This window comes from Chiloscyllium punctatum, chromosome 36 (genome assembly GCF_047496795.1).
Source record: "Chiloscyllium punctatum isolate Juve2018m chromosome 36, sChiPun1.3, whole genome shotgun sequence".
Taxonomy (NCBI): domain Eukaryota; kingdom Metazoa; phylum Chordata; class Chondrichthyes; order Orectolobiformes; family Hemiscylliidae; genus Chiloscyllium; species Chiloscyllium punctatum.
This window is the reverse complement of record NC_092774.1, coordinates 65810013-65837614: the sequence shown is the minus strand read 5'-3', so window position 1 is coordinate 65837614 and position 27602 is coordinate 65810013. Positions and strand designations below refer to the sequence as shown.

General features: G+C 46.9%; 1 protein-coding gene and 2 non-coding genes across 3 annotated transcripts in view; all 3 read right to left on the bottom strand.

The window, feature by feature from the left end:
• LOC140460115 (uncharacterized) overlaps positions 1-16601 on the bottom strand; it is a 45668-nt gene extending 29067 nt beyond the window's left edge. Inside the window, exons 1-2 of the mRNA XM_072554513.1 lie at positions 16546-16601; positions 9796-10063 (exon numbers count right to left, since the gene is read on the bottom strand). Of these exons, the coding sequence (XP_072410614.1) occupies positions 9796-10063; positions 16546-16601 (324 nt within the window). The remainder of the gene's footprint in view (positions 1-9795; positions 10064-16545) is intronic.
• trnae-cuc (transfer RNA glutamic acid (anticodon CUC)) lies at positions 4430-4501 on the bottom strand. The gene has a single exon. It is a non-coding gene; the product is annotated as a tRNA-Glu (tRNA).
• trnae-cuc (transfer RNA glutamic acid (anticodon CUC)) lies at positions 11747-11818 on the bottom strand. The gene has a single exon. It is a non-coding gene; the product is annotated as a tRNA-Glu (tRNA).
• Positions 16602-27602: the final 11001 nt, after the last annotated feature.

Below are 27602 nucleotides of genomic sequence, written 5' to 3'. Positions count from 1 at the left end.
TTATCGCACCAATGGAAGTGTAGGTTTGGATGTAACATTGTTGATTAACCATTCCCATCACTTCCAGAATTTTGTGTTTAAAGCCCTCGAGTCTGGTTTCCACCCCTGAAACAGCTCTTATCAAGGTCATATTTAACATCCTTTGTAACGGTGACAGGGCTAAATATTTCCTCATCGACCTGCGGACAGCCTTGATCAGGGTTAAAACAGTACTGACCCTCTCCAGCATCACTCTATCCTCTGGGAGGGTCTGCTTTTAGCGTCTTCAGTTCTTAATTGTTTTACCGTAGCTGCTGGTGTTGGCATCTGTACTGATGATATCCAACTGTGCCTGAACACCACTTCTCTCCCGACTCCTCTGTCATTCATAATTTACCAATAAATTCATCTGAATGCCTGCCCCATTTCCAGCATTGGATAACCATAAACATTCCCTTAGTTAAATATTGTGAAGTGTGAAGCCATTGTTTTAGCCCCAAATTTCGACGTGAGCCCCACCCCCCAAGTAACTCTGCTGACAGGCTTCATGTCACATTTAAAACTAGAATCGATAGATTCATGAAGAGTCGGGGGATGAACAGTTACAGGAAAAGGGCAGGAAAGTGAATGTGGGGAATGCCACATCACCCAGAATCCTACTGAATGGAGAAGCAGGCTCAACGGGCTGAATGGCATATTCCTGTTCCTATTTCTTATGGTTCCCGAGCCCTTACCTCTGATACAGGACACTGACGTCAGTGTGTGCCATTACTGAGAGTGCCGATGTTCCCTTGTGTCATATCAACAATTTAGCAGCTGCTAAAACCTCTTGCTCCTTTCTTACCTCCAAACACAATCAGCCAATATGTTCAGGGGAGGCGATGGCCGACTTTATTGTCACCAGACTATTCACCCAGGTAATGTTCCGGCGACTTGGATTTACAACCTGCCGCAGCAGATGGTGGAATCTGAATTCAATATAAATCTGGAATTAAGAGTCTAATGATGAAATCGTTGTGGTTTGTTGTAAAAACTTATCTGATTTTTTGCTGTCCGAACCTGACCTGATCTACTTGTGATTCAGATCCACTGTCAGCTGGTTGAATCTTCACTGCACTTTCAATCAAAACCTCCACTATAACCTCCCTACTTTTATACTCCATTTAAAGGCCAATCTCCCTTTTGCCTTCCCTATTAGTCACTGTGCTCTCGGAAGCAGGATTGTGGATCAGTTTAAAGTATGTCCTATATTTCTGATTACATCGGTACACAAGGCAGTGAAGAAAGGTTTAGGCACACTAACCTTCATCACTTCGGGAATTGAGTATAGATGTTGGCAAGTTATGTTGTAGTTATACAGGACGTTGATGAGGCTGCACCTGGAATATCAGTTTTGGTCCCCTTGGTGATCTGACTTCTGACTTCTTCAACTCTGGGTTTGTGTTGAACTTGATGGGATACTTTGTCCAACTCAGCATGTTTAAACAGTATCTCTCAGAGGGATTCATCTGAAACTTTTCAGGAGGTGAGCTCAACAAGATTGAACTATTCAAACTTACTTGGACTCTATTTTAAACTTACATCAGGACGAGTAGTGAGAGACACATACAGCATGGAAACAGACCCTTTGTTCCAACTTGTCCATGCTGATCTGATATCCTAAATTAATCTACTCCCATTTGACAACACCTGACCCATATACTCTGGCAGCTCATTTCATATAAGTACCACCCTCTGCATGAAGAAGTTGTCCATTTAATATATTTCGCCTCTCACCCTAAACCTATGCCCTCGAGTTCTGGACTCCCCTATCCCAGGGAAAAGACCTTGTCTATTAACCTGTCCATGCCCCTCATGATTTTGTAACCTCTATTAGGTCACTCCTCTGCCTCTGATGGTCCAGTGAAAACATTCCTAGCTTATTCAGCCTCTCGCTGTAGCTCGAACCCTCCAACCCCCAGCAACATTCCCGTAAATCGTTTCTCACAGAGAAGTCAACGTTTCAGTCCTGAAGAAGGGTTAATACCCAAAACACTGACTATTCCACATCCTTGTGCTGCCTGGCTTGCTGTATTCTCCCAGCCTCCTGCTTGCGTACTTCGGGTTGCAATATGTAGTTGCTCAGTGTTTACCACTGCAGGCTCACAGTGCCGGGGACCCAGGTTTGATTCCAGCCTTGGGTGGCTGTCTGTGAGAAGTTTGCACATTCTCCCAGTGTCTGGGTGGTCCTGTTTTCTTCCATAGTCCAAAGATGTTCAGGTCATGTCGATTGGTCGTGCTTAATTGCCCAAAGAGTTAGGTACATTAGTCAGAGGGAAATGGGTCTGGATGGGTTACTCTTCGAAGGGTCGATGTGCACTTGTTGGGACAAATGGCCTGTTTCCACATCTAGCTAATCTCATCTGCACTACTTTTGTCACTAACGAATGGCTGAGTAGACTCGATGGGCCGAATCGCCTAACTTCTGCTCCGATGGTCTTGCGGTCTTACGTTGCTCTGGATCATTTCATTTGGCAACGTGCAGTCCCTGGCTCAATGAGCAGCAGTTTCCAATGAAAGCAAAGCTCATATGATGGTTGTACTCCTACAGCGTGGAAACAGGTCCTTCAGCCCAACACATTTGCACAGATTCTCCGAAGAGTAACCCACTCAGATCCATTTTCCTACCCTCCATAAATTGCACACAGATCCCCAAGGGTGGAAGCATTCCTGGGTTCCTGGTGGCATGAGGCAGCAGTGCTAACCCTGAGCCACCATGAGGTTGTGGTTGTGGGGGGTGGGGGAGGCAATTGCAGTCCAGCAGAAAACAAAAACAGCCCACCTACTCTCCCACAGCACCCACTGTCAGAACTGGCAGGAGGTTCAGTCCTTGGGGGTGACTAAAGGCAGCGTTACCTGTAGGATCTGATTGCAGGGAGCGCTGGTGCCCCCGCTGGTGCTTCCGCAAGTTGCAGGAAAACATGAACCTCTTCCCACACTCGGGCCAGCTGAAGGGCCGCTCCCCGGTGTGGACACACTGGTGCCTCAGCAGGGCAGAGGAATCACTGAAGGTCTTACCACACTCAGGGCAGCAGAAGGGCCTCTTCCCCTCTGTGGATCCATTAGTGCTTCAGAACCCTTTCAAATATCACAATATCCATCTGATAGGAGGGAGACCAGAACTGTACACAATATTCGAAAAGTGGTCAACCACAACATAACCTCCCAATTCTTGTACTCAGTCAGAGGATTGCGAAAGCTTTCAAAACCCACAAAAAACAAACAGGAAAAAATGGAGGGTCAAACCGAATTTTTGAGAGTCACCTTGAAAGCATCAATGAGAAATCGGCGGAGGGGGTTTATTGGGGACCCGTTCTCCTTAAATACACTATATACGTATTTCTCTTGTGCTCTTCGTAGTTTCTCTGAGCTGCAGTGTGTAGTGGCTCGTTGAAATAATGTCCTGATGCAGCTTCGTTTGTGGGTGTTGGGATGATTGCTTCTGCAGTTAAGTACTTGGTTTGGGTCTGTTGTTTTTCTGTAGATGCCAGTTTGAAGTTCCCATTGATTGTTCGCTCCACTGTGACATCTAGGAATGGCACTTTGTTGTTGTTCTCCTCCCCTTCAAACCTGGAACCCCCCTTAGACCATAGTATCACTACTTGGAACACCAATATACAGACTAGTCAAAGGCCTCTACTGAAGGCTAAAACACCTCGTCGAAGATTCACTCCACTCCATTTACTCCATCCAAGAATTCCTGAACACCAAAGACAATGAGATAGAACAAGAGGGAATAGTGTTTTCCTTTGACATAACAGCCCTGTTCACATCCGTTAACATCAACGTGGCCAAAGAAAACTGAAGACACTACTCGAAGAACCAAAGACACAAACACAGCATCAACTTCATCAGCAAAGACAGCACTGTCGAGCTCGTGGAACTGTGCCTTAGCATCCACTTCATATTCAATAACAAGCCCTACAAACAAATCAACAAAATACGCATGAAACCACCAGCATTAGGATTCCTAGCAAAAGCAATAATGCAGAGACTCGAACAAACAGCCCTTCCAACGATCCAACCCAAACTTAGTGTCCGCGACAGCGATGACACTTTTGCCATCAAAAAATGAAAAAAATTAGAGGAAACCTACAACACCATCAACAATATCCTTCCTGTAATAAAATTCACAAAAGAGGAGAACAACAACAAAGTGCCATTTCTAGATGTCACAGTAGAGCGAACAGTCAATGGTAAATTCGAAACAGCGTCTTCCGGAAAACAATGCACGCGAACCAAGAACTTAACTACAGAAGCAATCACCACTACACATACAAACAAATCTGAATCAGGACATTATTTCAACGAGCCACGACACACTGCAGCAACCAGGAACGACAAAGATCAATAAAAAACTGCGCAGAGCATTTAAGAAGAACGGGTAGCCTCCAAATCCCCGGAAAAGGGCTTCCCTGACAGGGAATCGAACCCGGGCCGCGGCGGTGAGAGCGCCGAATCCTAACCACTAGACCACCAGGGAGATGCAGATGCGTTCTGATAGCTCTACTGAAAATTTCTTTCCTTCCCGGAAATCGAATCCGGGCCGTGGTCGGTCGAAGGCTTTCACCTGTGTATCCAACAATGTCATTTCTGATATCCATTGCTCCTGATGCGGTCTCCTCTACATTGGGGAGAATGGAGACTCCTCGCAGAGTCAAGTCACAGCGCTTGAGGGAACATCTACAGAACACCCACACCAATCAACCCCATCGCCCTTTGGCCCAACATTTCAAACCCCCTCCCACTCTGCCGAGGACATGCAGGTCCTGGGCCTCCTCCATCACCGCTCCCTTCCCACTCGATGCCTGGAGGATGAACGCCTCATCTTCCACTTGGGGTAAATTCAACCCCAAACCATCAATGTGAACTTCATCAGATTCCTCATTTCCCCTCCCCCCACCTTACCTCAGTTCCAAACATCCAGCTCAGCGCTGTCCTCATGACCTCGCCTTCCTGCCAATCTCCCTCCCCACCTATCCGCTCCACCCTCCTCCCTGACCTGTCACCTCCATCCCCACCCCCATTCACCTATTGTGCTCCTTGCTACCTTCTGCCCAGCACACCCCACCCCCAATTTATCTCTCCACCCTGGAATGGGTCCTGCCTCTATTCCTGATGAAAGCCTTTTGCGCCAAACGTCGATTTTCCTGCTCCTCGGAAGCTGTCTGACATGCTGTGCTTTTCTAGCACCACTCTGATCTAAACTCTTGTATCCAGCATCTGCAGTCCCCACTTTTGCCGACCCAATAAACCCAGTGTGCCAATTTCACATCAACAAACTGACACAAGCAGACACAACGTCTGCAGAAACCCTAGCCACATTACATTACATTAAAGACATCTGGGAAATGATGTCCAGACAACTCAACCCTCTCAGCATCATGGTAGCCCACAAATTTACCAACACACTCAAACAGCGGCTAATGAACCTGAAATACCCGATACAAACAACCAGAAAACGAATGTAATTTACAAAATACCATACAAGGAAATATATACATGAACTCTGCCACACAGTTCTCTGTGGCAAGAAATGCTGGGATGAGATAACGAAGATTTTTTTTTAGCCAAAAAGAATCGGCACTGACTGGACAGCCATTTAAAATCAACGCAGTCTGCCCAGGATGGAAGACCCGAAGGGATGTACAGTTTTCTTAATTCCTGAAAATTTACAAAGCTGAGACTGGGTTTTGGTGTTTGTTCCCTTTCCACTCCCAGGAGCCACAGTAGTTGGGGCGGTGAGTTGGGGAAAGTGAAATGTGCCCGTGAGCAGCGTGTGGGGTTATTTCAGCCTCCTCTCCTCTGACAGCGCTGTGACTTGACTCTGATGTTCTCAGGGCCATTTCCTGACGCGAGACAGTGAAAAGATCCTCATTCCCGCAGACTGACCATGCAAGGATGGCAGTTTCCCTCCTGAAAGGACATTGGTGAACTTGGGATTTATGACAATTGACGTCAGTGCCATTGATACCAGACTGAGACTAACTTTGTGTTCCCCATTTATGATTTGAATTATTCACATCTCACCTCTTGCTGTGGTAGGATTTGAACCCATGTTCCCTGGATTACTCATCCTGTGACATTATGACTACACTGTTGTTTCCCATTCTTTTCTATTTTGTGTTTGCTGTTCACGTCTTTGTCCTCTGATGTTTGGGAAATTGAATCTGTTTAAAAGATTGCCCTAAACATGTCCCTTTGACAAAGTCTTTGGTCACCTGTCCTAATCTGTGCTCCGGTCTTGTGATTTTTAAAGGAATTCTCATTATGTTCATGTGAAGCACTTTGACATAGTTAACTGTACCACAGGTATTACTTGAATGCAGCTAGTGTCCCTATCTTAATATCTGAAAGTACAGGGTCATATTTTAAATGTAGAAGACAAAAATGAGGATTATTTCTTTTCTTTCTGAGGGTTGTGTGTCTTCTTCAAAAGGCAGTGGATTCAAAATCTTTAAGGCAGAGGTAGATCGGTTCTTGATAACCAAGTGGATGAAAGATTGTCGGGGATGTGTTGGAATGTAGAGTAGAGGTTGAATTCAGATCAGCCATGATCTTATTGAATGTTGCAGCAGGCTCGAAGTGCCGAGTGGCCTACTCCCGCCCATTATATGTTTGTATCAAGCAGTCTGTGTCTCCCCTCTTACAGCTATGAACTGGGTCATTCCTTTCCAATATTGCCCCTTGTAGACATTTAATTGAACACCAGATGGCCCCCTCTTGGGAGCAGGCACATTGTAGCAATTGCAGTATTTCTTGTGTTAATTTTGTTGCTTCTTACTCAGTGTTGCTGAGAATCTTTGAAATAAAAAATAAAATACTTCTTTTATTATCGCACCAATGGAAGTGTAGGTTTGGATGTAACATTGTTGAATTAGCCATTCCCATCACTTCCAGAATTTTGTGTTTAAAGCCCTCGAGTCTGGTTTCCACCCCTGAAACAGCTCTTATCAAGGTCATATTTAACATCCTTTGTAACGGTGACAGGGCTAAATATTCCCTCGTCGACCTGCGGACAGCCTTGATCAGGGTTAAAACAGTACTGACCCTCTCCAGCATCACTCTATCCTCTGGGAGGGTCTGCTTTTAGCGTCTTCAGTTCTTAATTGTTTTACCGTAGCTGCTGGTGTTGGCATCTGTACTGATGATATCCAACTGTGCCTGAACACCATTTCTCTCCCGACTCCTCTGTCATTCATAATTTACCAATAATTTCATCTGAGTGCCTGCCCCATTTCCAGCATTGGATAACCATAAACATTCCCTTAGTTAAATATTGTGAAGTGTGAAGCCATTGTTTTAGCCCCAAATTTCGACGTGAGCCCCACCCCCCAAGTAACTCTGCTGACAGGCTTCATGTCACATTTAAAACTAGAATCGATAGATTCATGAAGAGTCGGGGGATGAACAGTTACAGGAAAAGGGCAGGAAAGTGAATGTGGGGAATGCCACATCACCCAGAATCCAACTGAATGGAGAAGCAGGCTCAACGGGCTGAATGGTATATTCCTGTTCCTATTTCTTATGGTTCCCGAGCCCTTACCTCTGATACAGGACACTGACGTTAGTGTGCGCCATTACTGAGAGTGCCGATGTTCCCTTGTGTAATATCAACAATTTAGCAGCTGCTAAAACCTCTTGCTCCTTTCTTACCTCCAAACACAATAAGCCAAAATGTTCAGGGGAGGCGATGGCCGACTTTATTGTCACCAGACTATTCACCCAGGTAATGTTCCGGCGACTTGGATTTACAACCTGCCGCAGCAGATGGTGGAATCTGAATTCAATATAAATCTGGAATTAAGAGTCTAATGATGAAATCGTTGTGGTTTGTTGTAAAAACTTATCTGATTTTTTGCTGTCCGAACCTGACCTGATCTACTTGTGATTCAGATCCACTGTCAGCTGGTTGAATCTTCACTGCACTTTCAATCAAAACCTCCACTATAACCTCCCTACTTTTATACTCCATTTAAAGGCCAATCTCCCTTTTGCCTTCCCTATTAGTCACTGTGCTCTCGGAAGCAGGATTGTGGATCAGTTTGAAGTATGTCCTATATTTCTGATTACATCGGTACACAAGGCAGTGAAGAAAGGTTTAGGCACACTAACCTTCATCACTTCGGGAATTGAGTATAGATGTTGGCAAGTTATGTTGTAGTTATACAGGACGTTGATGAGGCTGCACCTGGAATATTGTGATCAGTTTTGGTCCCCTTGGTGATCTGACTTCTGACTTCTTCAACTCTGGGTTTGTGTTGAACTTGATGGGATACTTTGTCCAACTCAGCATGTTTAAACAGTATCTCTCAGAGGGATTCATCTGAAACTTTTCAGGAGGTGAGCTCAACAAGATTGAACTATTCAAAGTTACTTGGACTCTATTTTAAACTTACATCAGGACGAGTAGTGAGAGACACATACAGCATGGAAACAGACCCTTTGGTCCAACTTGTCCATGCTGACCTGATATCCTAAATTAATCTACTCCCATTTGACAACACCTGACCCATATACTCTGGCAGCTCATTTCATATAAGTACCACCCTCTGCATGAAGAAGTTGTCCATTTAATATATTTCGCCTCTCACCCTAAACCTATGCCCTCTAGTTCTGGACTCCCCCATCCCAGGGAAAAGACCTTGTCTATTAACCTGTCCATGCCCCTCATGATTTTATAACCTCTATTAGGTCACTCCTCTGCCTCTGATGATCCAGTGAAAACAGTCCCAGCCCATTCAGCCTCTGGCTGTAGCTCAAACCCACCAACCCCCAGCAACATTCCCGTAAATAGTTTCTCACAGAGAAGTCAACGTTTCAGTCCTGAAGAAGGGTTAATACCCTAAACACTGACTATTCCACATCCTGGTGCTGCCTGGCTTGCTGTATTCTCCCAGCCTCCTGCTTGCCTACTTCGGGTTGCAATATGTAGTGGCTCAGTGTTTACCACTGCAGGCTCACACTGCCGGGAACCCAGGTTTGATTCCAGCCTTGGGTGGCTGTCTGTGAGAAGTTTGCACATTCTCCCAGTGTCTGCGTGGGTTTTCTCTGGGTGGTACTGTTTTCTTCCATAGTCCAAAGATGTTCAGGTCATGTCGATTGGTCGTGCTTAATTGCCCAAAGAGTTAGGTACATTAGTCAGAGGGAAATGGGTCTGGATGGGTTACTCTTCGAAGGGTCGATGTGGACTTGTTGGGACAAATGGCCTGTTTCCACACTATAGCTAATCTCATCTGCACTACTTTTGTCACTAACGAATGGCTGAGTAGACTCGATGGGCCGAATCGCCTAACTTCTGCTCCAATGGTCTTGCGGTCTTACGTTTCTCTGGATCATTTCATTTGGCAATGTGCAGTCCCTGGCTCAATGAGCAGCAGTTTCCAATGAAAGCAAAGCTCATATGATGGTTGAACTCCTACAGCGTGGAAACAGGGCCTTCAGCCCAACACATTTGCACAGATTCTCCGAAGAGTAACCCACTCAGATCCATTTTCCTACCCTCCATAAATTGCACACAGACCCCCAAGGGTGGAAGCATTCCTAGGTTCCTGGTGCCATGAGGCAGCAGTCCTAAACCTGAGCCACCATGAGGTTGTGGTTGTGGGGGATGGGGGAGGCAGTCCAGCAGAAAACAAAAACAGCCCACCTACTCTCCCACAGCACCCACTGTCAGAACTGGCAGGAGGTTCAGTCCTTGGGGGGACTAAAGGCAGCGTTACCTGTTGGATCTGATTGCTGGGAGCGCTGGTGCCCCCGCTGGTGCTTCCGCAAGTTGCAGGAAAACATGAACCTCTTCCCACACTCGGGCCAGCTGAAGGGCCGCTCCCCGGTGTGGACACACTGGTGCTTCAGCAGGGCGGAGGAATTGCTGAAGGACTTCCCGCATTCAGGGCAGCAGAAAGGCCTCCTCCCTCCGCCCCCCCATTCCCCCGTGTGGACCAGCTGGTGCTTCAGCAGTGTGGAGGAGCGGGTAAAGCCCTTCCCACACTCGGGCAGGAGAATGGCATCTCCCCGGTGTGGACGGACTGGTGCATCAGCAGGGCTGAGGAATTGATGAAGGACTTTCTGCACTTAGGCAACTGAACGACCTCTCTCCCATGTGGACCCACCAATGGGCCAGCAGGTCGGAAGAAAGAGCAAAGCTCTTCCTGCAATCGGGTCAGAAGAACGGCTTCTCCTCAAGATGGACCCACTGGTGTCTCAGCAGGTGGGAAGAACTGCTGAAGGCCATCTCGCACTTGGGGCCGGAGGACAGCCTTCCCGGTGTGGACCAACTGGTGCGTCAGCAGGGCAGAGGAATCCCTGAAGGTCTTACCACACTCAGGGCAGCAGAAGGGCCTCTTCCCCTCTGTGGATCCATTAGTGCTTCAGAACCCTTTCAAATATCACAATATCCGTCTGATAGGAGGGAGACCAGAATTGAACACAATATTCGAAAAGTGGTCTAAAAAATGTCCTGTACAACCACAACATAACCTCCCAACTCTAATACTCAGTCAGAGGATTGCGAAAGCTTTCAAAACCCACAAAAAACAAACAGGAAAAAATGGAGGGTCAAACCGAATTTTTGAGAGTCACCTTGAAAGCATCAATAAAAAATCGGCGGAGGGGGTTTATTGGGGACCCGTTCTCCTTAAATACACTATATACGTATTTCTCTTGTGCTCTTCGTAGTTTCTCTGAGCTGCAGTGTGTAGTGGCTCGTTGAAATAATGTCCTGATGCAGCTTCGTTTGTGGGTGTTGGGATGATTGCTTCTGCAGTTAAGTACTTGTTTTGGGTCTGTTGTTTTTCTGTACATGCCAGCTTGAAGTTCCCATTGACTGTTCGCTCCACTGTGACATCTAGGAATGGCACTTTGTTGTTGTTCTCCTCCCCTTCAAACCTGGAGCCCCCCTTAGACCATAGTCTCACCACTTGGAACACCAATATACAGACTAGTCAAAGGCCTCTACTGAAGGCTAAAAGACCTAGTCGAAGATTCACTCCACTCCATTTACTCCATCCAAGAATTCCTGGACACCAAAGACACTGAGATAGAACAAGAGGGAATAATGTTGTCCTGTGACATAACAGCCCTGTTCACATCCGTTAACATCAACGTGGCCAAAGAAAACTGAAGACACTACTCGAAGAACCAAAGACACAAACACAGCATCAACTTCATCAGCAAAGACAGCACTGTCGAGCTCGTGGAACTGTGCCTTAGCATCCACTTCATATTCAATAACAAGCCCTACAAACAAATCAACAAAATACGCATGAAACCACCAGCATCAGGATTCCTAGCAAAAGCAACAATGCAGAGACTCGAACAAACAGCACTTCCAACGATCCAACCCAAACCTAGTGTCCGCGACAGCGATGACACTTTTGCCATCAAAAACTGAAAAAAATTAGAGGAAACCTACAACACCATCAACAATATCCTTCCTGGCATAAAATTCACAAAAGAGGAGAACAACAACAAAGTGCCATTTCGAGATGTCACAGTTGAGCGAACAGTCAATGATAAATTCAAAACAGCGTCTACAGGAAAACAATGCACGCGAACCAAGAACTTAACTACAGAAGCAATCACCCCTACACATACAAACATATCTGAATCAGGACACTATTTCAACGAGCCACGACACACTGCAGCACCCAGGAACTACGAAAATCAATAAATAACTGTGCAGAGCATTTAAGAAGAACGGGGAGCCTATAAACCCCCTGAAAACAGTTTCCCTGACCAGGAATCGAACCCGGGCTCCGGTGGTGAGAGCGCCGAATCCTAACCACTAGACCACCAGGGAGACGCAAGAACGGCCTGATAGCTCTACTGAAAATTACCTCCCTGCCCGGAAATCGAATCCGGGCCGTGGTCGGTCGAAGGCTTTCACCTGTGTATCCAACAATGTCATTTCTTGTATGCATTGCTCCCAATGCGGTCTCCTGTACATTGGGGAGACTGGAGACTCCTCGCCGAGTCAAGTCACAGCGCTTGAGGGAACATCTTCCGGACACCCGCACCAATCAACCCCATCGCCCTATGGCCCAACATTTCAAACCCCCTCCCACTCTGCCGAGGACATGCAGGTCCTGGGCCTCCTCCATCGCCGCTCCCTCCCCACCCGATGCCTGGAGGATGAACATCTCATCTTCCGCTTGGGGTAAATTCAACCCCAGGCCATCAATGTGGACTTCATCAGTTTCCTCATTTCCCCTCCCCCCACCTTACCTCAATTCTAGCCTTCCAGCTCAGCGCTGTCCTCATGATCTCTCCGACCTGCCAATCTCCCTCCCCACCTATCCGCTCCACCCTCCTCTCTGATCTGTCACCTCCATCCCCACCCCCATTCACCTATTGTACTTTTTGCTACCTTCAGCCCAGCACACGCCAGCCCCAATTTATCTCTCCACCCTGGAGGGGTCCTGCCTCTAATCCTGATGAAGGGCTTTTGCCCGAAACGTCGATTTTCCTGCTCCTCGGAAGCTTTCTGACCTGCTGTGCTTTTCTACCACCACTCTGATCTAAGCTCTGCTTTCCAGCATCTGCAGTCCTCATTTTTGCCGACCCAATAAACTCAGTGTGCCGATTTCACATCAACAAACTGACACAAGTAGACACAACGTCTGCAGAAACCCTAGCCATATTACAATAAAGACATCTGGGAAATGATGTCCGGAAAACCCAATCCTCTCAGCATCATGGTAGCCCACAAACCTACCAACACACTTAAACAGCGGCTAATGAACCTGAAATACCCGATACAAATAAGCAGCAAACGAATGTAATTTACAAAATACCATACAAGGAAATATATACATGAACTCTGCCGCACAGTTCTCTGTGGCAAGAAATGCTGGGGTGAGATAAGGAAGATTTTTTCAGCCAAAACGAATCGACACTGACTGGACAGCCATTTAAAATCAACGCTGTCTGCCCAGAATGGAAGACCCGAAGGGATGGACAGTTTTCTTATTTCCTGAAGATTTACAAAGCTGAGACCGGGTTTTGGTGTTTGTTCACTTTCCACTCCCAAGAGCCGCAGTGGTTGGGGCGGTGAGTTGGGGAAAGTGAAATGTGCCCGTGAGCAGCATGTGGGTCTCTTTCAGCTTCCCCTCCTCTGACAGCGCTGTGACTTGACTCTGATGTTCTCAGGGACATTTACTGACGCGAGACAGTGAAAAGAGTCTCGTTCCTGCAGATTAGGAATTGCACCCATACGCCGGTTTCATGACAATGAGAAAGATTAATTGGGATGCGTAAAGAAGCTGTGAGCTGCAGTTGAAACAAGTAGGTGGAGTCAGATACGTCATCCATTGTCCCCATGGTCCTGAAGAAATGTTTGCTTTTGTCTGCTTGAGAGACTTTGGACACTGGTGTGGCAGGGAGAATACTGAGATACCGAGTGAGGGAGATTCAGTGCGCTGACTGTGAAAAGTGCTTTAAGCCATTTACTCAGATTGGGGAATTAAAATCACACCCCTCGCAGTGGGAAAGACTATGTCCCCGCTCTGTTTGTAATTTCAAACCCAGAGCAACACAAGGAAAGCTCCACCCAATGGGGAAACCGTGGAAATGTGGGGACTGTGGGAAAGGATTCCCTTCCCCATCAGTGCTGGAAACCCACAGACTGATTCAGAATGGGGTGAGGCCGTTCACCTGCTCAGTGAGCAGGAAGCGGTTCAGACAGAGAGAAGCCATTCACGTGCCCCATGTGCAGGGGAGAGTTCACTCAGTCAGCTGCACTGCTGACCCACCAGTGGGTCCACACTGGAGGGAGGCCATTCTCCGACTGTAAGTTTCAAAATGGCTTCACCTGCTCTTCCCACCTAAGGAGGCACCATCGAGTTCACGTGCCAGCGCAAGGAGATGAAAGGAGCGATGGCCAAGTGCTCCGATCAACCCAGCACTGTGGCGTCCCAGGTTCGAATCCCACTGCGGTAGATGGCAGAATTGGAGTTCGGTCAGTAATCTGGACTTCAGAATCTGAGGATGAAACCACTTTTAGGGGAAAAAACACCACCTGATTCACTCATGTCCTTTTTTCGTGAAGGAAATTGCCGTTGCGGGAAAGGGTTCACTCAGTCATCCCAGCTGCATGTTTTACCCGGCTGTACCAGGGATCCAGTTACAAACGGACAACTCAGCTGACCAACAAAGAAAGTGGGGTGGGGGAGTGGGTGCACTTTGACCTGGAGTTGTTTTCTTTAAAAACTACTTTTTGTATGCCTTTTTCCTGGGGAAATCTGAAGCTGTAACAAAATAGGGTCGTAGTGAAGGTTACCTGAATTTACCACCAGGTTTAGACTCTGTGAGATCCAACAGGTTTTTGTTTTAAAGCTGCTCATTTCTTTCAGCCTCCAGCACTAATGTCATGTCTCAGAAGGACCAGTGAATGAGTAGCTAATATTGTTACAAGTTGTATATTTTTTCAGGACTTCTGGTTCATTGTTTCATTGGAATTGCAAAGTTTACTGGCAACAGTGGGAGGTGTGGGCTGTATTCACTGGAAACAAAGTTTTAAAATCTCACACACGCCAGGGTATATTCTAACAGGTTTATTTGGAAGCACTAGGTTTCGAAGTGCTGCTCCTTCTTCAGGTAGCTGTGGTGTAGAATCACAAGACACAGAATATATCGCAAAAACATTAGAGTGTCATTCAACATAAGTGACATATTGAAGAAACCGAGATTACTGTTAAATCTTTCATCTTTTAAAATGGGCTGCAGATTTCGGTTCACTAATATGTACATTCCAGAACTTCTTTTAAGTCATGTTCTCCAGGAAACTTGATGTTTTATAAAAGCGGTAACACCTCACATCAAACAACGCATGAAAGCTGTGAGGTGAGATTCTGTCTGTATCCCAATCTTGAGTCAGACTGGTTCTATTTCCAAATATATAATCCTGCAAATGCAAATTCACCCCAAATGTGTGAGTGCATGAATGAGAGAGACAGTGTGTATGTGCTTGTGCAGGCTGGGTAAAGTGTGTGTGTGATGGAGTATAATCATGTGCGAAGATGTATGCGTGGGTGTGAGTGTGGGGGGCGTATTAGTGTGTGTCTGAGAGAGAGCATGTCTATCGGAAAGGCTCTGCACGAGCGTGTGAGTATGTAAGTGTGTGTGTGTGTGTGAGGGTGAGAGAGTTAGAAAGGGAGAGAGAGAGCGTAACAGTGAAGTGGGGTTACCTTTCATGTGACATGAACCCATGGTCGCGATTGAGGCCATCCTCCTGGTTTCCGAACTTGGCTATCAGCCTTTGCTGGGCCACTAAAAATGATTAAGCAGTTACACAACACACATTGGAGAGGGCAGGGTGGGACTTGTCTTTCGATTTGCAGAAGGTGGGACGTTCTGGGTGTTGGAAACGAAGGAATACACATACTGGAGGACCTTCGGCACAGAGAGATGGAGCTGGAAGCCAGGCTGCAGACACGTTGGGGGATTCACTGTGGAAACAGGCCGTTTGGTCCACCAAGGCCACACTGACCCTCCGAAGAACATACCCCCACCCCCCCGACCTACCCGATAACCCCACAGCTAATCCCTGAATTTAGAACGCCCAATCCACACTAGCCTGCACATCTTTGGAACATGGGAGGAAACCCGAGCACCCAGAGGAAACCGACGTGGACAGGGGGTGTGGGAGGGGTAGGAAAGTGCAAAATCCACACAGTCACTGTGAGGGTGGGATTGAACCCAGGTCCCTGGCGCTGCGAGGAATCCCCTCTCCAGCTCTCGCAATCAAATGGCTTCTCCCCAATCCTGGTGACACTCCAATCAGTTTGAGGAATTCAATTTGCTTCCATAGAGTTTCCACGGGGCAGGTGTCGTTGTTACTCGGCAGATTCAACGATCCTATGAAGGGCTTGTCTATAGCGAGAACACTGGTCCACATTTCGCTGAAAAATTAAAGTTCTCTCCGCAATTAGAACCCTTGAGTACTCCCACGCAGGCTGCGTGTATTCACGGGGATTCTCAATGCATGTTGATATTTGAAATCATTTCCTGCAGACAAACATTTCCCCTCCTGGATTCAAACACTGCTGATATTCAGGCCCTGACTAAATTTCTTGTCCATGGCTGAAAAGCAAATCCTCCTCTGCTAATAACTTGAGAAAACAGATCACTGCTGTCAGTGCAAGGCAGAAAATAGGATGAGAGAATTTTGGTTTGCACAGAACAGCCTTCTCTTTCTTCTACCCGAAATCTCTGTCTCTCAATTCCTAAATCTTTCAATGTATTCCAACCCAAATTCATCCTTCTATCCTCCTGCCTTTGCCCAGCTCCCCTCTCCTGAAAGTGCTGACCCTCTGTTCAGTTTCTCAGCCACATCTCGCCATCCTCAGTATATAGCCCATATCTTTATTTAGTTTTTAAAACAGAAAGGCAGTGGTTTACTGATTCCAGGATGTGAGGGTGACTGCACTCACACAGTGTTCCAGACTCGTCTCTCGTGTCATTCAGAAAAGTCTGCACTGCACATGTGCAGAGAAGGGGATGCTGGGAGTGGGTGGGATGCATTCTCACCTCCCCATCCAATCATCCCCATAGCGTCCCATGTCCATTCCCTCACCGCCACCCATAGCATCCCCTGTCCATTCTCTCTCTCTACCCTAACCTACCAGTCCCTTCTCTCTCTCTCCCACACATGCCACTCTCCCCACCCCGTCCATTCTATCTCTGCACCCTCTGCCCTCTGTCCTGCACCTCATCCACCCTCTGTCCCCATCCATTCCCTTTATCGCTCCACCCTCTGCCTTCCCCAATCCAGTCCCTTCCCTTACACTCATTTTCTCTCACCTCCCACACGCTGCCCCCATCCATTCCTTCTCTCCCCCAACTTCTCCTGCCATTCATTGTTGCTCTCTTTCTCCACCCTCTACCCCGTCCATTCTCACCCCAACCTTTGCCCCGTCCATTCTTTCCCCACCCACTGCTCCCTGTCCAATCTCTCCCCACCCATTGACCCCATCAATTCTCTCCCCACCTACTGCCCCGTCCATTCTCTCCCCACCCACTGCCCTGTCCATTCACTCCCTACCCACTATCCCCGTCCATTATCTCCCCACCCATTGACCCCTGTCCATTCTCTCCCTACCCACTGCCCCGTGTCCATTCTGTCCTGATCCACTGCTCCCCGTCCAATCTCTCCCCATCCACTGCCCCATGAATTCTCTCCCCACCCATTGCCCCCGTCCATTCTCTCCCCACCCTCTGCTCCGTCCATTCTCTCCCCACCACAGGCCCCCGTCCATTCTCTCTCCACCCACTGCCCCGTCCATTCCCTCTCCCCACACTCTGCAACCAATTTCTTTCACTTCACACTTTGCAACTCCGTATTCTCTCTCTCCTCCCCAATCCTCTTCACCACATTCTCTCTCTCTGCTCCCACCCTGTGTACCCCCATGGATTCTCTACCCCCGATGCTCTGCTCTCCTGCCCATTTTCTCTCTTTCTCTTCCCACAGTCTCTGCGCCCCCGGTCAAATCTCACTCTGACTGCCCTCTCCCCGTCCTTTCTCGTGCTTCGAGCCCTCTTTGATCTCTGTATCAAACCCTTCTAATGATAGAGAGAGAATGGATGGCGATGGCGACCTGGGTGGGGGTGGGGAAGGGAAGCGTGAGAAATGGCTGACCTTTAACATTGAGAATAGCTAAAATGATGTATTCAGAAACATCAGTAATGTCTGAAAGCACATTCAAATGTTTAAAAAAAGCTGCAGACATCTTTCTGAAACTTGCATTGAAATCTGTGCAGTTAGGCCACAATTGAGCACAGCCGGTAAACTTGGAATGGCCTATTCCTAGTCTTGTGAAATTGGTTCAGAATATGTAGAAATACAGTCATAGAGTTGCAGAGAACAGAAACAAACCTTTCGGTCCACGCCGACAACATTTCCTAAATTAACCTAGTGATCCATTTGCCAGCATTTGGCCCATATCTCTCTCAGCCCTTCCTATTCATACCTCCATCCAGATGCCTTTTAAATGTTGTAATCCTACCAGCCTCGACCACTGCTTCTGGCAGCTTATTCCAAACGTATGCCACGCTCTGTGTGAAAAAGTTACCCCATTCGGTCCCTTTTAAACCTTTTCCCTCTCAGCCTAAACACCTCTAGTTTTGGACTTCCTCCACCCTGGGGAATAGATATACAAACGTTGAGCTGCCAGACAAAATCATAGAGTCACAGAGATGTCCAGCATGGAAACAGACCCTTTAGTCCAACCCATCCATGCCGACCAGATATCACAACCCAATCTCGTCCCACCTGCCAGCACCCAGCCCATATCCCTCCAAACCCTTCCTATTCATATTGCCATCCAAAAGGCTCTTAAATGTGACAGTTGTACCAGCCTCCACCGTTTCCTCTGGCAGCTCATTCCATACACGTACCACCCTCTGCGTGATTCAGTTGCTCCTTCGCTCTCATTTCTATCTTTCCCCTCTCACCCTAAACCTATGCCCTGTAGTTCTGGATTCCCCGATCCCAGAGAAAAACATTTGCCTATTTATTCTATCCATGCCCCTCATAATTTTGTTAACCTCTATAAGGTCACCTCTCACCCTCTGATGCGCCAGGGAAAACAGGCCCAGCCTGTTCAGCCTCTCCCTCTAGCTCAGACCTCCAACCCTGGCAACACCCTTGTAAATCTTTCTGAACCCTTTCAAGTTTCACAACATCTTTCCGATAGGAAGGAGACCAGAATTGCTCGCAATATTCCAACAGTGGCCTAACCAATGTCCTGTACAGCCGCAACATGACCGCCCAAATCCTGTCCTCAATACACTGACCAATAAAGGAAAGCATACCAAACGCCTTCTTCACTATCCTATCTACCTGCGACTCCACTTTTAAGGAGCTATGAACCTGCACTCCAAGGTCTTTTTGTTCAGCAACACTCCCTAGGACCTTACGATTAATTGTATAAGTCCTGCTAAGATTTGCTTTCCCAAAATGCAGCACCTCACGTTTATCTGAATTAAACTCCATCTGCCACTTCTCAGCCCCTTGGCCCATCTGGTCCAGATCCTGTTGTAATCTGAGGTAACCCTCTTTGCTGTCCACTACACCTCCAATTTTGGTGTCATCTGAAAACTTACTAACTGTACCTTTTATGCTCGCATCCAAATCATTTATGTAAATGACAAAAAGTAGAGGGCCCAGCACTGATCCTTGTGGCACTCCACTGATAACAGGCCTCCAGCCGGAAAAAAGCAGCCCTCCACCACCACCCTCTGCCTTCTACCTGTGAGCCAGTTCTGTATCCAAATGGCTCGTTCTCCCTGAGATCTAACCTTGCTAATCAATCTCCCCTGGGGAACCTTGTCGAACGCCTTACTGAAGTCCATATAGATCACATCTACTGCTCTGCCCTCATCAATCTTCTTTGTTACTTCTTCAAAAAACTCAATCAAGTTTCTGAGACATGAATTCCGATGCACAAAGCCATGTTGACGATCCCGAATCAGTCTTTGAATTTCCAAATACATGTACATCCTGCCCCTCAGGATTCCCTCCAACAACTTGCCCACCACCGTGGTCAGGCTCACCGGTCTATAGTTCCCTGGACTGTCTTTACTGCCCTTATGAAACAGTGGCACCACATTTGCCAACCTCCAGTCTTCCGATACCTCACCTGTGACTATCGATGATGCAAATAACTCAGCAGGAGGCCCAGCAATCACTTCTCTAGCTTCCCACAGAGTTCTTGGTTACACCTGATCAGGTCCTGGGGATTTATCCATCTTTAACCGTTTCAAGACATCCAGCACTTCTTCCTCTGTAATCTGGACATTTTGCAAGGTGTCACCATCTATTTCCCTTCAGTCTATATCTTCGATATTCTTTTCCACAGTAAATACTGATGCAAAATATTCATTTAGTATCTCCCCCATTTTCTGTGGCTCCACACAAAGGCCGCCTTTCTGATCATTGAGGGGCCCTAATCTCTGAGGAGAAAGTGAGGACTGCAGATGCTGGAGATCAGAGCTGAAAATGTGTTGCTGGAAAAGCGCAGCAGGTCAGGAAGCATCCAAGGAACAGGAGAATCGACGTTTCTGGCATAAGCCCTTCTTCCGGATGCACAGTTGGGCCACAACCAAGGATAGGCTGTAAGAGTGAATGAGTGAATAAAAGACAAATCCCACCTCGCCCATGAGGAGAAAGTAAGAACTGCAGATGCTGGAGATCAGAGTCGAGAGTGTGGTGTTGAAAAAGCACAGCAGGTCAGGCAGCATCCAATGAGCAGGAGAACCAACGTTTCAGACATAAGCCCTTCACCTTGCCCTCTCCAGTGTGTGTTGGGAAACTGCTTAACTGCTAAATCATTTCTAGTGGCCGAGCAGAGGCTGATAACAAGTTTGGAACACACGAGAATGACCTCAGCTGAAACCTTGGATTCATGTCTCACTACAGGAGACCCAGCTACACAATACATACAAACCCTATCTCTATCTCTCTCTCTCTCTCTCTCTCTCTCATACACACACACACACACACACACACACACACACACACACACACACACACAACACAAACACGTACTCACACGGTCGAACAGACCCTCTGATCGACAGGCTCTCTCTCAGACACACATTGATACACCCCTCACACTCTCATTCATGCACACACCTTCTCACACAATAATACTCCACCACACGCACACTTTAGACAATAGACAATAGACAATAGACAATAGATGCAGGAGTAGGCCATTCTGCCCTTCGAGCCTGCACCGCCATTCAATATGATCATGGCTGATCATTCCCAATCAGTATCCTGTTCCAGCCTTATCTCCATAACCCTTGACTCCACTATCTTTAAGAGCTCTATCCAATTCTTTCTTAAATGAATCCAGAGACTGGGCCTCCACTGCCCTCTGGGGCAGAGCATTCCACACAGCCACCACTCTCTGGGTGAAGTAGTTTCTCCTCATCTCTGTCCTAAATGGTCTACTCCGTATTTTCAAGTTGTGTCCTCTGGTTCGGCACTCCCCCATCAACGGAAATATGTTCCCTCCTGCCAGAGTGTCCAGTCCTTTCATAATCCTATACGTTTCAATCAGATCCCCTCTCAGTCTTCTAAACTCAAGGGTATACAAGCCCAGTCGCTTCAGTCTTTCCGTGTAAGGCAATCCTGCCATTCCAGGAATTGACCTCGTGAACCTCTGCTGCACTCCATCAATAGCCAGAATGTCTTTCCTCAAATTTGGAGACCAGAACTGGACACAGTACTCCAGGTGTGGTCTCACCAGGGCCCTGTACAGCTGCAGAAGCACCTCTTTGCTTCTATACTCAATTCCTCTTGTTATGAAGGCCAGCATGCTATTAGCCTTCTTCACGACCTGCTGTACCTGCATGCTTGCCTTCATTGACTGGTGGACAAGAACACCCAGATCTCTCTGAACAGCCCCTTTACCTAATTTGATACCATTGAGGTAGTAATCTGCCTTCCTGCTCTTGCCACCAAAGTGGATAAGCATGCATTTATCCACATTAAACTGCATCTGCCATGCATCTGCCCACTCACCTAACTTGTCCAGGTCACCCTGTAATCTCCTAACATCGTCATCACATTTCACCCTACCACCCAGCTTTGTATCATCAGCAAATTTGCTAATGTTATTGCTGATACCATCTTCTATATCATTTACATATATTGTAAAAAGCTGCGGTCCCAGCACGGATCCCTGCGGTACCCCACTGAACACTGCCTGCCATTCCGAAATGGAGCCGTTAATCACTACCCTTTGTTTCCTATCAGCCAACCAATTCTCTATCCAATCTAGTACTTTGCCCCCAATACCGTGCGCCCTAATTTTACTCACTAACCTCTTGTGTGGGACTTTATCAAAAGCTTTCTGAAAGTCCAGGTACACTACATCCACTGGATCTCCCTCATCCATCTTCCGGGTTACATCCTCAAAAAATTCAAGAAGATTAGTCAAGCATGATTTCCCCTTCATAAATCCATGCTGACTCTGTCCTATCCTGTTACTATTATCCAGATGTGCCGTAATTCCATCCTTTATAATAGACTCCAGCATCTTTCCCACCACTGAGGTCAGACTAACTGGTCTATAATTTCCTGCTTTCTCCCGCCCACCCTTCTTAAAAAGTGGCACAACATTAGCCGCCCTCCAATCCTCAGGAACCGACCCCGATTCTATTGAACTCTGGAAAATAATCACCAGCGCATCCACGATTTCCCGAGCCACCTCCTTCAGTACCCTGGGATGCAGGCCATCAGGTCCCGGAGACTTATCAACCTTCAGACCTAACAGTCTCTCCAACACCAAATCCTGGCAAATATAAATTCCCTTAAGTTCAGGTCCTTCAGCCACTGTTACCTCAGGGAGATTGCTTGTGTCTTCCCCTTTGAACACAGATCTGAAGTACCCATTTAATTCCTCTGCCATTTCTTTGTTCCCAGTAATATATTCCCCTGTTTCTGTCTTCAAGGGCCCAATTTTTGTCCTAACCATTTTTTGCCTTGGACATACCTAAAAAAGCTTTTACTATCCTCCTTTATATTCTTGGCCAGTTTACCTTCGTACCTCATTTTTTCTCTGCGTATTTCCTTCTTACTAATCCTCTGTTGTTCTTTAAAAGCTTCCCAGTCCTCAGTTTGCCCACTTATCTTCGCTAAGTTATACTTTTTCTCTTTTAACTTTATATGTTTCTTTACTTCCCTCGTCAGCCACGGCCGCCCATGTCTCCTCCTGGGATCTTTCTTCCTTTTAGGAATGAACTGATCCTGCAACTTCTGCATTATACACAGAAATATCCGCCATTGTTCCTCCACGGTCTTCCCTGTTAAGGTATTGCACCATTGAACTTTGGCCAGTTGCTCCCTCATAGCTCCATATTTCCCTTTATCAACTGAAATACTGTCACTTCCGATTGTACCCACTCCCTCTCAAATTGCAGATTGAAGCTTATTGTATTGTGGTCACTACTTCCCAATGCCTCCTTCACTTCGAGGTCACTGACCAATTCTGGTTCGTTCCACAATACCAGATCCAGAATCACCTTATCCCTGGTCGGCTCCAGCACCAGCTGCTCTAAAAATCCATCTCTGAGGCACTCCACAAAGTCTCTTTCTTGAGGCCCGATACCATCCTGATTCTCCCAGTCTACCTGCATGTTAAAATCCCCCATAACAACTGTAGTAACATCTTTGCGACAAGCCAATTTCAGCTCCTGATTCAACTTACCTCCAACATCCAGACTACTGTTTGGGGGCCTGTAGATGACTCCCATGAGGGTCTTTTTACCCTTAGTGTTTCGAAGCTCTGTCCACACCGACTCTACATCCCCTGAATCTAGGTCCCCCCGCGCAAGGGACTGAATATCCTCCCTAACCAACAAGGCCACCCCACCCCCTCTGCCCGTCAGTCTGTCCTTACGATAGCACGTGTAGCCTTGAATATTCATTTCCCAGGCCCTGTCCCCATGAAGCCACGTCTCAGTTATCCCCACAATATCGTATCTGCCAATTTCCAAAAGAGCCTCAAGTTCATCCACCTTGTGTCTAATGCTTCGTGCATTCATATATAGAATTTTTAATTTGTTACTGCTCTCACCCTTCCCCTCAACCCTTATTTCACTCAACTTTACAGCATGATGCCTTTTCAGGTTTTCTGCATCCTTGATACAGTTGCCTTTCTTGACTTCTCTTGTTCTAACTACCCCTTCAATTTCCTTTTTAAACATCCAGCTTGTCCCCTCCCCCCCGCTACTTAGTTTAAATGTAGCGGTGTTGCAGCAGAAAACCTGCCTGCCAGAATGCTGATCCCTGATCTATTAAGGTGCAAGCCGTCTCTCTTGTAGAATTTATGGTTACCATAAAATATACCCCAGTGATGCAAGAACTTGAAACCTTGCTTCCTGCACCAGTTCCCCAACCACACGTTCAAGTCCATTATCTCCCGTTTTCTGGCCACACTAGCCCGAGGAACTGGAAGCAAACTGAAGATAACCACCTTGGACGTCCTGCTTTTTAGCCTTCTTCCTAGTTCTCCGAAGTCTCGCTGTAGTATGTTCCTCCTCTTCTTCCCGACATCATTTTTGCCGACGTGTACCACCACCTCGGGCTCTTCACCCTCGTCCTTGAGGATGTCCTGCACTCTGTCCGCGATGTCTTTCACTCTAGCACCAGGAAGGCAACACACCATCCTTAAATCCCGTCTGCTGCCACAAAAACCCCGGTCAGTTCCTCTCACGATGGAGTCCCCTATTACCACGGCTCTGTGCGATGTCCGACTCTTCCGCTCTGCTTCTGCGGCAACCTTTGATTGACAAACATGGCCGCCTTGCGAACTGGCAGTGTCATCAGAATCTACTGTTTCCAAAAGCTTCAACTTGTTCCTGACAGGTACTTTACCCAGCATGCGCACACACACACACAGACGCTCTGTCTCATGAATTCAGTCACATGTAGAAGTCTTTGGGGTGAATTGCATTTGCAGGATTATATGTTTGGAAATAGAAAAAATCTGACTCAAGACTGTGATACAGGCAGACTGTAACCTCACAGCTCTCATGCGTTGTCTGACCTGAGGTGTCACCTCCCTTTATAAAACATTAAGTTACCTGGAGAATGTTACTAAAAAGAAGTTCTGGGATTTACAAATTAATGAACCGAAATCTGCAACCCATTTTAAAAGATGAAAGACTTCACAGGTTTCTTCAATGTATCATTTATGTTGCATGACACTATAATCTTTTGCTATATATTCTGTGTCTTACCATTCTACTCAACAGCTACCTGATGAAGGGACAGCGCTCCAAAACCTAGTGCTTCCAAATAAACCTGTTGGACTATACCCTGGTGTTTGTGTCATTTTCAAACTTTGTTTCAAGTGAATACAGCCCACACCCCCCACTGTTGCCAGTAACCTTTGCAATGTCAATGAAACAATAAACCTGCAGTCCTAAAAAATTTACAATTTCGAACAATCCATCTACTCATTCACTGTTCCTTCTGAGACACGACATTGGAAACTCGGTGCTGGTGGCTGAAAGAAATGAGAAGCTGTTGGATCTCCCAGCTTTCAATGAGAGTTTAAGCCTGACGGTAAGTTCAGGTAACCTTTACTGCGACCCAACTTTGTTGCAGCTTCAGATCTCCACATCACAAGGCGTACGAATAGTAGCTTTTCTTAAAAAAAAGCCCCTCAAGCTAAAAGTGCACACACTCACCCCCACTCCTCCCACCACACTTTCTTTATTATTGGTCAGTTAAGTTGTCCCTTGGTAACTGGATCCTTCGAACATCCGGGTAAAGCATGCAGCTGGGACGACTGAGTGAATCCTTTCCCGCAACGGCAGTTTCCATCACTGAAAAGGACATGAGTGAATCAGGTGGGTTTTTGTCCTCTTAAAACAGTTTCATCCTTAGATTCTGAAGTCCAGATTACTGACCGAATCCCAATTCTGCCATCTGCCGCGACGTGATTCGAACCTGAGAGTCCCCAGAGCTGGGTTGTTAGCGGCGCTCGGCCATCCCTCCTTCTGTCCCCCCTGCGATGGCACGTGAACGCGCTGGTGCTTCCACAGGTGGGAGGAGCAGGTGAAGCCCTTCTGGCACTGACAGAAGGTGAACGGCCTCTCTCCGGTGTGGACCCACTGGTGGGTCAGCAGTGCAGCTGACTGAGTGAACCCCCTTCCGTACATGGGGCACGTGAATGGCTTCTCTCACTTGTGGACCCACTCGTGCGTCTCCAGATGGCTGATCCGACTGAAGCCCTTCCTGCACACCGAGCAGGTGAATGGCCTCTCCCCGCTGTGAATACGTCTGTGGGTTCACGGATGGGGAAGGGAATCCTTTCCCTCAGTCCCCACATTCCCACAGTTTCCCCATTGGGGGAGCTTTCCTTGTGTTGGTCTGGGTTTGAAATTACAATCAGAACGGGGACATAGTCTATCCCCACCGTGAGGGATGAGACTTTGATTCCCCCAAGCTGAGTAAATGGTGTGAAGCACTTTTCACAGTCAGCGCACTGAATCTCCCTCACTCGGTGTCTCAGTATTCTTCCTGTCTCAGCAGTGTCCAAAATCTCTCAAGCAAACAAAAGCAACCATGTCTTCTTGATTGGAATGGTTGCTGATATTCAAGTCCCAATGAATCAAGTGGCTCTGTCAGAAGTTGATGTATCATTTGTTTTCAGATTTCTTTCGGCACGTCTTCCTGCAAAAAAAAGGCACAAAATAAGTGATCATTGTCAGTACACTAAAACGAACATAACATAGGTGGCAGTTCCTGTAGTTTGCCAGATGCCTGCTGATCACATAATACCTAGCACACAGAAACCTGAAATCCGTCATTCAGCCAGATCGGCTTAGGTGTGTTTAGAAGAAAACTTCATTCAAATCTAATTTAATCTTAAACTAAATACGTGTACATATATATATCAATATGGCAATCCTTTCAATGCGGCTCAGTTCCATGAGAAACTGCAATTTTAATTATGAACATGAGGAAAAAAGCAATCATTTTCCAGGGTGCAAACTGCATACGTGCCAAACTGAGGAAATACACAAGGAAAATACCTAAAAGAGAGATAGAAAGTATTTAAGCACCTTTGCAGAATCTTCCCCCTGTCTGGTTTCACTCCAGTTGCTGCAAGTAAACCTCCCTGGGGGTCAGGCAGCCCTGCATCGGGAAGCACTGGGATGGTCAACTACGACCAGTTTACATGGAGAACACATCTCCACATTAAACAGCCTCGAGGCAAACTTCCCTTCCTTCCACTTCAAGTTCAAGACCCCTCAAAGCGAAATTCCCCAGGTAAGTTTGGAAGAATTTCTTCCAGGTGTTCACTAATCATTTCTAAGAGCAATTTGTTAAAGTGTGAATATTGCGAGTTTTGAAAATGCGTGATTCTGAGCGATATCATTGTTCCAAAAACAGAATGTGGGAATTTAGACAGAGTTTATTTTTGCACATCGACGATATGTCTGCACAACAGCATATGACACGACAGCAGAGAAGATCTTCTGACGTCATTCTCAAACGTGCCTGCCACACGCCAGATGAAAAGCTGAATACTTCTCTGGAAAAACTGCCGAGCAATGCAGCAGAATGGCACAACGGGTGTGTGTTGGGACCGTAACCCAAAAGAGAGACCATTCTCTCCTATTCATTCAACGTCGTCTTTAGCAGCTTTCCCGTATAACGGCGCTCTTTTCTGCACCTTGCCTTCTCATCCGCTTCCCAAAAAAGCTTCGACATAAATATTTCACAATGATATACTGGCCCAATGTGTACAGTTGAGGTGAGAACCTCTGAGGGGTCTCCTGTTCTCTGTATCCTATGTTGAGGAGGGCAATGCTTGTTACTGGCCACTCGGGTGTCAGAGAAAAGTTTCGAAACAGTGGAGGGAGCCCGGTTCCTGGGGACGGGACAAACAGCAGCAGGGAGACAGAATGAGAAGCAGCTGTTCTGGAAACTCTTCGTCACTTGCAATTCTTCGAGCAATGTCAAATGTATTTCACACGAAGCAAGTCTCAGCTGGCTCAAGAGGTGTGCGGTGGATGCGGAAAGAGCCGCTGTCTGGCTTGTTGGTCTGGGGGCATGATTC